The following is a 13,416-nucleotide window of genomic DNA, read 5'->3' on the forward strand; positions in this document are numbered from 1 at the left end:
CATTTAATTCTGGATAATTAATTTTTTATTTTGAGAGGTATTGCATGATTATATGTCAGTTTTGGCTACAGTTGTGGAATATCATCTCATAGTAAAAATCAAACTGTTTTTTTTAAACCACCGTGCTCAACAACTGCTTTGTATTTGTATTTTTTAAACTCCAGTGAGCTAATAAAGTTTATAATAAAAATGAGTGCATTTTTTTCACCTACTCACGGGGTAAATCAAACACTGTAAATCCCAAAGTCTACGAAAGGATGGCATGTGTGCTTGGGAGGTCCATCTGAAGTCGGATAAGGGGTCTAGCTTCACAGCCACCCCATGCTGTGAGCTCCCATTGCCTTCAGAAGAAGTTCCTTCTGATGAACAGGACTTTTATCATTTACTCCAAGTCCTCCACTATGCATTTCTTTCTCTGCTCTCCCAGGGTGACTGTGTAGAGTGTGAAAGCTTAGAAGTGCAAGCTGTCGCTCAGAGTGACTCAATTGAGACAGTGGAGCATTGTGAGGGTGGAAACAAATGCAGCTGGCTGCTCAAAGCACGGGGAGAAGATTGGATTCAGATTGAAAAGGACATTGTCAAGGTTGAATAGCCCAAGAGTTTACTAAGTTTTTTGTGGATTCTTTTATTGGCTATTTGTAAAGCCTCATCATTCTTGACTTTATTTTTTATTTTTATTACTGCTCCAAACATCTTTTCAAAAAATCAATACCATCAGCTCAACATTTGTGAGCCAACAATAATAGCTCAGTATTCACAGTCCAGCTCTCATGCTGGACCCCTGAATAAAAAAGAAAAACGGGAGCAGCTGTCAGCCATTTGATCACTATGTGCAGACCCTGAGCAGCCGCTCCTTTACAAAGCAGCATCTGTAGTACAGTATTCCTATCAACACAGACGTGTATGCTCAGTAGTCCCTTAAAACCTTCATGACTCAAGTCAACAGCAGAGCAAAGTAAAGAGCAACCATACAAAGTTTCCGTTTCCAACCCTTTCATGTGCTGAGGGAGGTTATAGCTGGGATAGAGCTTGTAAATGGGAAGTATTATCACCCTGACTCTCCTCTCACCACTCTGATATTGGTATGAATTCATAGATTTCAATGCCAGCTTCCTGTTTCCTTTGTCATGCTACTTTACGTAAGCTCAGAGTATATAGTGCTATATGTTTTTCCAAGAAATAATATTATGCCCATGTAAAGTCCCTTCAAACTGGTGACATTCAATAGTCAACATCCCCTTTTGTAGGTTAGTCATAAGTCTTACTCAGCTAACTGTCATTCAAATGTACATTCATCATGCACTCTTCGTAGACTTCATTTACATCAGCCAAAAAAAAGTCCACACCAAAATTAAAGCCACATCATCACAACACCAGCAAAGAGGACAGTATACTTACACAGCAAAACCCCACGTCTCGTCCCTTCGCCATTTTACAACAACAAAAACTCCCACAATTATTGAACTCCCTGGCAATGTCCAGTCCGAGTTTTTGCCTGTTACCTCTTCCAGTTACTGTCATTATCTCCAATTCCTCAGACCCCACATTGTCTGACAAATTTGTCTGCTAGCTGTCCTGGTTTCAGCTGGGATAGGGTTAATTGTCTTCCTAGTAGCTGGTAGGTGCTATGTTTTTGAGCTAGGTATGAGAAGAATATTGATAACACTGATGTTTTCAGTTGTTGCTAAGTAGTGTTTAGTCTAAAGTCCAGGATTTTTCAGCTTCTCATGCCCAGCCAGCCAGAAAGCTGGAGGGGCACAAGAAGTTGGGAGGGAACACAGCCAGGGCACCTGACCCAAACTGGCCAACGGGGTATTCCATACCATATGACGTCATGCCCAGTATATGAACTGGGGGGAGTGGGGTAGGGGGATCGTCGCTCGGGGACTAACTGGGCGTCAATCGGCGGGTGGTGAGCAATTGCACTGCGCATCATTTGTATATTCCAATCCTTTTATTATTACTGTTGTCATTTTATTAGTGTTATCTTTATCATTATTAGCTTCTTCTTTTCTGTTCTGTTAAACCGTTCTTATCTCAACCCACGAGTTTTAGTTCTTTTCCCAATTTTCTCCCCCATCCCACTGGGTATTGGGGGGGAAGTGAGTGAGCGGCTGCGTGGTGCTTAGTTTGCTGGCTGGGGTTAAACCACGACCCTAGTGCAGACAAATAAAAGGATGGAAACATTTTCCAAAGGGAAAGCTCAACATTGGGGTAGCAGAAGTGACGTTCAGCCCGAGATAAAGCCTGGCGGTGTGACTGCAGTATGTTGGGAGCATCTCTGAATTTCCAGAACTAACTCCTGCACCTGCAGTGACTCCCTGAGCCCCCGGGAGGTGAGTGCAGGTTCGCTCAGCGTGTGGCAAGCACAAGCACACACTGAGGCCCCTTCCAATTCTTCCCTGAGCTGTTGTTCTTTACTTTAAGACTGTGGCTATGAAAAAAGCAATTCACAGTCAGACTTTACGATATTCCTCATCAGGCCCATAACATTAGTGTATTGTATGTTGGAGCTGTGCTTTTTTAAAATCTATGGTTTATTTGAGTAGGAGGGAGAAATTGCTTGGTCAAACCATGTCCCAGCCTCACAGTGAAGGGCAGTACAAGCAGCATTAAATCACAGCTCAGTGACTGTGGTCACCACGGGAAGAGGAAGTCATAACTAAAGCAATATAATATTCCAGAGGACTCAAACGTAAAGAGATATATGAATATCAGTCAGCCTGTAAAGAAGACACTTGACATAGCATTCAAGACTGCAGAAAGTACTTAATTCCTTGATAATTCTGATGGCACTTTTGAGTCATGTACTTGTTAGAGCATTGATTGTCTTCAAAACCAGCTAATCAATACAAGACGTTTCTTCCTCAGGCAGGTTAGAATTAGAAGATAAAATGAAGTAGATTTGAGTGCAGAAATAAACCTCTATTGTATCTGCATCCAACTGACCTGTGTGTTTTGTAACCACAACAAGCAGTGTCATGGTTCCCAGACACATTTTAGTAACACTACGTTGTTATTATCAGCTTTTACAAGAATAATATATGGATTTTACTGCTATTGAAAGGTGCTTGGACCCTGAAGTACCTGATTAATCTACAGGAAAGGCACAGCACAAACTTTAGTGGTAGCACTAAAACATGCGTCATAGTTCAGAGTGACTCATTGCACCAATAGACCATTGAAAGGAGTGGAAATAATGTAACTGGGAGCCCAAAGCAAAAGGAAAAGATTGAATTCAGATTGAAAAGGAATCTGTAAAGTTATTTACTGCTAGACTTAATGTACTAAAGACAGAAGGGCTGTCTGACACCTTTTTTTTTCATGATTGGTAGCTATAGCTCCCTCCGTATTTGATTTCCTACCCTATCCCATTTCAAACAAGACTAACTTCTGGGAAGGGCTTCAGCAACAGCCCCTGAAAATCAAACTCTAATCTGGTGCCTCTACTTGACCTTTGAAAATCGTGACACCGAAGCTCATTTTTTCATTAAAAAAAACAAGGCAGTAACCTTATAAACCTTCTGATTTCTCAAGAACAGGGCACTGGCCACTACCACAGGTGTGCAGGACCTCCTTCAGGTGGCTGTTATTGTGAATTTCCTCATCCACTGGATCAGAATGCCCACCTTCAGAGAAAGAGCTGGGCATTGAAAATACACCTCTTGACCTCTCTCTCGATGCTGCTAGAAAAGGTGCTAATTAAATCCCTTCTAATGTGTCCTTTTGTATTATGGATAATATTAAGTTGGATGCAGAAGGTAGAAAAGCTCCCACGCTTAGGAGTTGCAGCCGGTCAGCTGTTTGAAAATTGTGCCATATTCAGTCACCTAAAACAGTACTCTGAAGAAGAGTGGTGACAGGCCTCATTATTCTTCATCTGATCCCGATTCTAATAGGAATACATGAAAAGTAAAATTCAGTCAGTTATTACAGGTTTAGGAATAAAGGGGTTAAATCACCCTAATTTACCTGGAAACTCTCTGAGGCTTGTTTTTTTTGTTTTATATGGGTTCTGTTTTTTCCATCCAACATTTTTTATTCAAGGTCAGATGAAAGAACTAAGTTGGTGATATAAAGTCCAGAAATTAGATGTCTAATTACCTGATTGCACAAGGAAATCAGGTAGCTCAATTTGCTCATCATTAATTCCACCCAAACCAGTTGGTTTACATAAGTCATTTGACCCTGAGATATCATTGCAGGGAAGAAAGAAAGATTTTCTGAAGTGGAATAAAGGGAAGCTACAATTCATGAACTGAAAGGTAGATTGGAACTAATCTTTGCAGCTCAGTCTATGACGAGGAGCCAAAATTTGATGCAAAGGGTGCACGGAAACCAGTAAAGAGGCTTAACATATTAGCATGGACATAACAGTGTGAGGCTGGTTTTAAACAAACACTGGGATGGTATTTGTAAATGAAGCAAAAGCCATTTACAGACTAAATAAAACTGTTTTTAAATCAGTTTAGTTTTCTGTCAAACAGTTGCCTGTGAGGAAAGGTGCTGAAAGGACTGCTGAGACTCACAGAGTAATATTCATCTGTGTTAATTTAGTGACTTCCAGAACAAGGCTGGAATCACAGCTGTCTCTGGGTATTAGAACAGCCTAAATATGAAAAGCATCCACAATTTGAATGAGAAGTAAGACTGTTACCATGAAATTATATGCATAATTGAAAAACAGGTAAGAAATACAAAGCCGGAAACTTAAATATTGATAAGACCTTTATTTTAAACAGGTTTCATTAATTAAGAAACTGTAATACAGTAAGAAAAGGTAACATTATGAAGCCGTGCGGTGAGACAAAGCACAGAACTCAGTGTAGTCAGAAATTAGGGTGCTGTAAATATCTAGAATTTGTTTCTGAACTACCTGACTAAAAGTCTAAGCTGATTTGCTTAAAGTCAATAGAATTATTCCTGTGAGGAAAAAAATACATGAGGCCAGAATCATGGCTTCTAACATAGTTCACATCATTTCATAACATGCCAATTCACCATACGAAGCCCTTGAATAAGACCAAACAAAACAAGATGCATAATGTGATTGTATAAAAACTACAGTCAATACAATTTCAGAAGGAAATTATTTACCATGAATTACTGAAGGATTTGTACCAAGTATTAACGTAAAAAAGAAAATGTGAAGGTTTGAAAGAGTACCATGAATAAAAGTGTCTCCATTTTTCTAAAGCCTCTTCAAAATCAAAAAGCTTAACAATAGTCTGCGTAACCAAATGATGCACCTGTCTGCAATCAGAATTTGTTTGCCTTCCGATGCATGGCTGTGCGCATGCAGCATTGTTATTTTATCCCTGTTTACAAAAGCTTCACTTGCAGGTACCTACCCTTTCAGTGCTGTTTGTTTTAATGAGTTCAAAACTCTCAAAGAGAGTCTCTTGATTTACAGAAGTTGTCAACAATGGGGAATAAGAAGATTAAACTAGATGCAAGTCGAAAGAAAAGAAAAGAAAAAAAAAAATTGTAGTAGTTCTCTGTGTCAGCTATCGTGCCCAGAGCTGGTAGAATGTGAAAAGTGTCTTGATGGCTTAATAATATTTCACAAAAGAATACTTTCACATGCCACTGTAGTCTCTGTCCCCGCCCAGGTTCTGTTCAGTCTGACAAGTTACGCCAGGATATAAGCCTCGTCTTGAGAAATCATACTTATATGGATAAAACTTACTCAACCCTTTTGAAGGCAGTGAGACAAATCACTGGCTGTTACATCAGAAGCTTATTAAAGTGAATTTGGAATTTGAAAATGTTAGCGGAGTCACTGAAATTACATGTGCAAAATGAACACAGTCTGGTCTGTCACTCCAGTGGCACATATGCATTGCAATGAATGCGTCCAGATTACTTGGGAGTGAAATTCACTCCTGTGCAAAAGGCAACAAAAACTGTTATATACCACTTAAATGGAGGGAAAATCACCATGAGCTGAGTCAAGATTGTTAAACTAGGCCCTAGGTTATTCAAGCAGAGTCAAGGATAAAACATAAGGTAATACAGTTGTCCCAAATATACATACAAAGAAAAAAAGAAAAGCGTGCAACTATTTGCATGATGAAATATATGCCAACCAAAAATGCAGACTATATCTGCATTTACTGCTAAAGGATGCTCTTTATTCCTGATTTTTATACTCCCTGGGAAAGAGCTCTACTTGTTGTCTGCATTTATTGGTAAAGAATGATCCTTAATCTAAACCTGGTATTTATGCTCTATGGGAAATACTTGTTTTATTCAAAGAATTGAAAAAAAAAAATTAATCTAGAAACACTCAGTAGGTGCAGCTGTACATGGTACACCATAAAAAAGATGCTGTAGTCCTTATGACTGCTTAGAAAAGTAAATGTTTTAAGTAAAAGGCATTATTTCCAAGTGTAAATTTTGACATAAAGTTAAACTATATTTAAAGAAACCATATTAAAACAAAATCCTAAATTACAGAATACTTTAAAAAATAGTATTTTAGTTAATAAAATCAAAAGAAAGACATAATCAGAATAACGCAAATATTTGTGCTAATTACTAACACTTAACTCTATTTTTTCATTGTCCATAAATGGTAAATACCAGACCCTCAAAGATATAGTAAATAACATGAACAAGATACTACTAAACAAACCTCAGACCATTAATTCTTTAAGTTTGTGATTCACTTACACTCACAAACCAACTTCTGCCACATCAAAACAAAAACAAAAAGCGGATTCTTTTAGATCCATGCTTTGATTGTTTCTGCATTTAATCTTGTTTCAGAAATACTACTCTGAACACAGTAATGCCCTAGCTACAGGTGCAAATCTGAAAGGCTAGATGATTTCAGGGCATCTCAGGTATTTTCGAGTATATTTCATGAATATGTCATTGAAAGAAATTCACATAATTTTAATATATGAATATACTAAATACCACTTCAGAAAGGCAAATACCACCAACAAAGTGTTTCATCTAATATAGTACACAGGAATGCCAACTAAACATTGCTGTAATAATGTAAAATATAGTATGCAGTAATTTCAAGACAGTTCATTGCTTTTTAACTAATCTTGTATGCCAGCTATCTCTGAGGTTAATAAATATCATTCCTCTTTTACAGATTAGAAAAATGAGACTGTGAGTGTGGTGTATTCCAGGTGTGAAAACGCTCGGTGTCAGATACAGTGGGAGCAAATCAGCAGCAGTCAGTGGAATATCCTAATAGAGAAGATCAGAACAGTGGCATGTGTCTGATCAAGGTAATATCCATCGCCTGAGAAATGGGTCTGCTGCGACTAAAGTCACTTGGTGAAACTGTGGGCCTGCTGGTATTAATGATGATTTACTGGTGACTTCAGTGAGGCCAGGAATTCACCCAATAAAACTCTACTAATAAAAATTATACTATATACTGAAGTTACCACAGAAATCTAAAATGCCCGTGAAGCAACAAGCTACACAGCAGAGCTGGAATGTATGTTGTATAGTGAGATAAACACAAGGCACTGTAAATCCTGATTTAGGAGAACAAGTACAAGATTGCATTTTAGAGTAAACAGACTACGATAAAAATATCCTTAAAAAATTCCAGCTACCTTTCCTATATCTTCATATAGTAAATTAGCATGGTGATACCACCACCTGCTCCTAAGCAGTACTATAATATAATTGTTAGATAATAATATTTTTTAAAGTTTCTGAGATCAAAGTTTGCATCTTTAGTCAGTATTTTATACAAAAATAACTGAACTTTATCCCAAAACAATTGCCCAAGTGTCACACTGACAAATCCTTGCTTATAAAAGCCAAAGGACCATCAATAAAACAATCAAACCCCCTTAAGAAGTAAATAAAAAATAGTTTTAAAAATACAAGCAGAACAAATAGCCACACTCCCTTTTTCAGCAACTGTCATCACTCTCCAGAATCATATTCATTCCAAAATGCTACTTTAAATAAAACCTTGTTTACTTTTGCTTTCTCACCTGTAAACAACACTCTAAGACCAAAACAAACCGAAGACCCTTCTTGGCAATTTGTTTCTGCTTTCATCTCACATAACAACTGGTAAATGCACCACTGCATTGCCTCTTGGAAACTCCCAACAGACGTGGTGTTTATTAAACTCCACTCAGCACCTTTAACAGCGAGTGTAAAAATGATTGTTTCAGACTTCCCTGTACCTCTACAGGCCTGAAAAAGAACCTGCCTTCTTGCAGGAAGACCCCGTCACAAATCCAACACCAAATGTGCTTTACATTTAGAATTCCGCTGAATCATTGCTTTCCAAGACCTCCAGTGGCAAGGAGTCACCTAAACTATCCTCTGGATCAATGGTGAAGCCCTGGCTTTTTAATGTTTTATGAGCATTCATGAACTTCTGGAGGTACTTAGAGGTATATAGCCAGTGATGCTTCAAGACATCCTCCATCTCATAGCATTTGGACTGCCTGGCATTCATTTTTCGGAACCTCCTAAACAGTTTGTTTCCAGACTCATTTCCTTCACTTGCCCAGGCCCCAATGGAACCATCTCTTTCAATGATTTCAGGAACATGAGCAAGGGTTTTGTGGAAATAGTTTGTAATCTTGCCTTCATATCTGTACTTGAACTTTGTCGATAGGAGCTCAGCAAAACGCTGTGAATTGTAGCTATACTGGCATAGCAATTCTGGACACTCCTTGCCAGGGCACGAGGATCGCCACACTGGCTTCATCTTCAGATAAAGGTCCATTAGTTCTTTCAGGGCTTCATGCCTTTCCTCACACTTTATTAACTCACATACTGCCTCTACTGTCTCTTTGGACATGAGCTTTCTAGCAAAATTTCCGCTCATCCTCATCATAGGCTTCAACTTCATCTTCTTCCTGAGATGTTTGTCCAGAATCAACTGCCACCTCTTCCTCTCCTCTTTAGACACATCAGGATTCTTGTAAACTTCACCGATCTCCATCTGGAAGATCCTGTAGAATTCTGTTGCGTTGCCAATGTCACAGTGCAACGCATCTATGGACGGAACAGTCTCAATAAAAGGTTTGGCTGAAACACCCTTCACTCTGTCACGGAGCTCATCAACAGATTCGTGATATGGGTTGGACCTCCATATTTCATACCGCTCCAGATTTTCAGCATGGCTCCTGGTTATGGAGTGGAGGACCAAATTCTGGGATGCCTCCAGGCGGGTTGCGTCACACAGGGTACAAATGTAAGTGGAACCTGAGGCCTCCAGCCCTTCCACTTCCCGCACAAGTTTCTCATCGTATCCTGTACCCCTAAAGATGAATTTGAATGTTCTCAGGATGCCTCCCATTTCAAGTAGCAGTTCACTGTTTTTCATAGCCTCTCTTTCCGCTATGAGGGGGCTCAGGATTGCTGTCAGAGTTTCATGATCGGATTCATCAGCCAGCATAAGGCACAAGGGCTTGCAACACAACTCTGAATTGGGCTTTACTTCTTCAAAGATCCTTTTGCTTTCATTCCCATGTGCTATAGCAATGTTCATGACTGTGAAAGAAAAGCGAACAGCCTTCTCTGGGACAGCAGGTCCATTTCCATGCTTCTCGCTGACATCTCCCATTCCATCACAGGACTCTTTTATTACCACAGTGAAGGGACCGTTCAAATAGTCATCCAGGTTTTTTGCTTTCATGCCTTCCAAGATCTCCTCCTCCATGTCCTTTAAGGCACAAACCAAGGCTGCATCATATCGAAATCTCTTTGCAATGGTGTCTACTGGATAGTCATCAATTGAGAGTGGCAATCCTGATAGTCCATCTATAATTCCCACTTCTGTGTTAGTGGAGACATTTTTCAAGGGAGGTTTCCACTCAAATGGATGATAACCTGGTAGGAGGGCTTTCTCAGCAGTGCGAAGAGCGTGCAAAGGCTGGAAGATCTGCCTTCCAGTGACAGCTTTTACTGTTCTATACATTTTATGATATTGGCTACAGCTGAGAAACGTGTTGACTCGGATGGCCAGGCAGACAGCAGGGTGAAGTCCAGATCCTCTCCCTTGCATTATAGCCTCCAGTTCATCTGCTTGTCTGTGTTCATTTTTTGCTCTTAACGCTAGCAGGAACAAAGTCATGCATACAGCCTTTATATCGCCACCCTCTTCTTTCTCAGCAAAAGCCTTCACTTGACGTTTCAGTTCTCTCAGACGATGTTTCTGAGCTCTCCTGGTCAAAGACAGGAGATGCTGCCTCGGTCGGCCACCTTTATTTACATGGTTGTAGGGCTCGCTCTCTTTCATCTCCTTGTGGCTGGAGAGGTGTTGGCCATATTTTCCATGCAAGATCTCTTCATCACATTCCTTTACAGGGCATCTTATACCCAGGCTATCAAGGATGTTCAGGAAGGATTTCACTGGGGTTACCAGATCAGTAGGGAAACAAGGATACCAGCAGGAGGGGCAATAGCTGCCCATAACCTTGATACATTTAAGGATGCAAGTTCTGCAAAACAAGTGTCTACATGTTGTTTCCACTGGATCGGCCAAAATATGCTCACAGATCTGGCAAGAGATGGATTTAATGAAATCTACTGGGTAATCAACTGCAAGCAGCTTGGTGCTGAGATGTATATTCTTGCAATTGACAATCTCTTTCATTAAATTTTTGTTGTTTATCTGTGCTTGGTTCTTTACACCTCTGTTTATTCGAGCACGTTCTGCAATGGTCTTCACACGTTTGCCGTGTTGTACACTGGGTGGCTGGCTTTTTCTCTTGACTCCCCGCCTGGTAGTGTGGCACACAGCACAGTTTGGGGAGTGGGGTTGCCACTCCATCGTGCTGTTTCTAGGAAAATATACTTCACATGGAGTATTACTGAATTTTCTATGGATAATGCTCCAACAGTTGTGACAAAATTGAGTGGGATGGATCGTATCAACATCCCCTCGCACATCAATCTTAAAAACCTTAGCGATAAGATCTGGCCAAGAGGTTGCTTTTTTCTCTTTCTTTCTCAGAAGCCACAGAGTTTCATCATCCACTGGCCCATGCACTGGATGAGTTCTCTTGTAACAATCAGTTTTAAATGAAACTCCACAGATGCGGCAAAGTTGCTTCAGATTGTTCTGATGAGCTTTATTGTCTTCTGTTTGCATGTCGTTGGCATCTTTCTCAAGTGCCTGCCTATTGCCCATTAAGTCCATCTTTTCTCCTCTTGGCACCGCTTCATCTTTATGCAGTATGATTTCTTTGCTTGAAGAAGTGACCTCTTCTGCCTGATCTTTGTTTATGTGCTGGCTGTCATCAGAAAGTCTTTTTTCAAATGATCTCACTTTAAACAGCTTGAATTTCCATTCAGAAAATTTTGTATACGGATGCTGAATTTCTTCAGGAAGGTCCATTTGTGATGTTACTGACATCTGCAGTCTGGCAGAAACCAGACCACCTGAGAAAGAGAAAGAAGCTGTAAGTTAGCTTATCCTCCAAAATTAATAATAATGCCACGGGTTTTAATAGAACAGTTCTAATCACTTTAACTGAGAAATGCTTTGAAAGTGAGTTACTCGTCCGAGACACCTACTGCACTGAGAGGCCCAGACATGGCTGTCCACTCAGTATCTCGGAGGAGTACCCAAATGTGTTTTGACTTTGATCCTGAGGCATCCACGTGTCTTTTAGATCACTGATGCACCTTACATAAAGCCATTAGTCATCCAGTATGAATATCCAAATCTGCCCCTTTCTTCTTACACCTGACTGAGCTTACCATAAGTAAAGCTACAATAGACAGCAGAATTACATTTTCAAAGTTTGGTAACTTTTTTATATGAAACTAAACTTGATTGGTGTCTGAAAGATACAATTTTGTCTGCCTCATGCTATATTATCTAAAACAGCAAGACCACTGCTCTCACACCACTTGTTAGTCCTTGGTCTGATCTGAAGTGTCTAATACATGCCATTCTACATGAGCAGAGCAGGGCATACTACTCAATCCCAGTGTGGACTTTATTCAGGCCCCAATTTTGTAAGGTACTTTAGCATGTGCTTAATGAATGTGAGTAGTTCCATTAAAGCAGGAGGAGTGTATCCTCTTTTGATGCAAAGTGCTATAGTTCCCTGGAATCTAAAGGAGATATGGCAATTTATACTGGCTGCAGATTTGCTCTAGCGAGAATATTTATACATCGTAAGTTAGTCATCTGTTTAAGTACCCTGCTGAGAACTCTCTCTGTAAGGATTACTGGTACTGGAAAGCTGAAAATATCTGTTCAAATCTGACCCCAATTTTAGCTTTCATAGAGATGCAGCCAAAAGTAATATCAAAGTGGTTGCCATGGAAATATGGTATTGTTTAAAAATAAATACAAGACTTTCACCTCAAACACTGAAACTTTTTGCTACTGCATCAGACTTAGAAAAGAAAATTGTGTAGAAACAGCAACAAAAGTGACTAACCTATTTTTCATTACCTGGCTATGAGAAGTGCGCAAAGTAAACAAACAGTATAGAGAAGATGCAATTATGTTTTCTGAGTTATTTTGTTTTTACTGATCTGGTTCGTGTGAGTATCAAAAATGAGGAAAACTATACATTAAGGCTATATACTAGAACTAGAAATGATGTGGGGTATGGCTGTGGTTCTTTAACTGATTATATTGCCATTTAGCAATTCACATAACTTGCTAGAAATCCCAGTTCAGTGTCTATTCAGAAGGTGTCCTTCATAAGAAGACATCCAAGTCATGGTCTAAAGTGATGATGCCCAGAGTGTTTCTGAGATTATTTCATTTATAACCTTTCAATAAAGCATAATTTCAGTACAGTCTTTCAGAGTCTGTTGGGAAAGGACTGCATGCTTTTATTAAGTTCCATATCCAGAATGACATACCAGTCTGCTCAACGCTTTCCTTAAGAGCTGTGTTTAACTTCAAAATTGTTCATTAGGCCTTGGCAACTAAAATTTAGGTTTGTTTTCTTCCCAGCTTCTCTTCGTTTCATCCCACTGAGAACAAGCTGCCCATACCACTGTCCCCATCTGCCTGCATGGCTCCATCCAGCTGCCTATACTGCTAAATATCTCTCTCTGCACTGCGTTTCCCTGCTGTCCATCACTGATCCAGCCTGGCAACACGCTTGCTTGCATTCTGCTGTTCATAGATCTGTGATGTGCAGCTGTGCCCAGATGTACTCAGAGCATTACTACTGTCTTGCTTTCTTGGCTGCATCCTGAGGCAGACTTGGTAAAATCTATCCACTGAGCAATAACCCGTTTGCCCCTGAATAGTCCTGTGTTCAGATCCTTTTCTTGTACATAACACCCTATGCAATTTTGTGTAATTTCACCATCTCCAGCAGCACCTTTGGAATCTCTTAAACCATGAGCAATGCTTCCTCGGGGCGGTATCTATGTTGTTGTAAAGGAACAGCCAGCACCAAGTACCTTTAGAGCAAAATATTTAATGCTTTCTCT

General features: G+C 39.8%; 1 protein-coding gene across 1 annotated transcript; it reads right to left on the reverse strand.

Moving 5' to 3' along the window:
* Positions 1 to 7,807: 7,807 nt before the first annotated feature.
* On the reverse strand, positions 7,808 to 11,362 carry RAG1 (recombination activating 1). The gene has a single exon (XM_030042596.2). The coding sequence runs from the start codon at positions 11,360 to 11,362 to the stop codon at positions 8,252 to 8,254; it is 3,111 nt and encodes a 1,036-aa protein (XP_029898456.1). The 3' UTR covers positions 7,808 to 8,251.
* Between the last annotated feature and the right edge of the window lie 2,054 nt (positions 11,363 to 13,416).

Source organism: Aquila chrysaetos, chromosome 2, assembly GCF_900496995.4.
Source record: "Aquila chrysaetos chrysaetos chromosome 2, bAquChr1.4, whole genome shotgun sequence".
Classification (NCBI taxonomy): Eukaryota; Metazoa; Chordata; class Aves; order Accipitriformes; family Accipitridae; genus Aquila; species Aquila chrysaetos.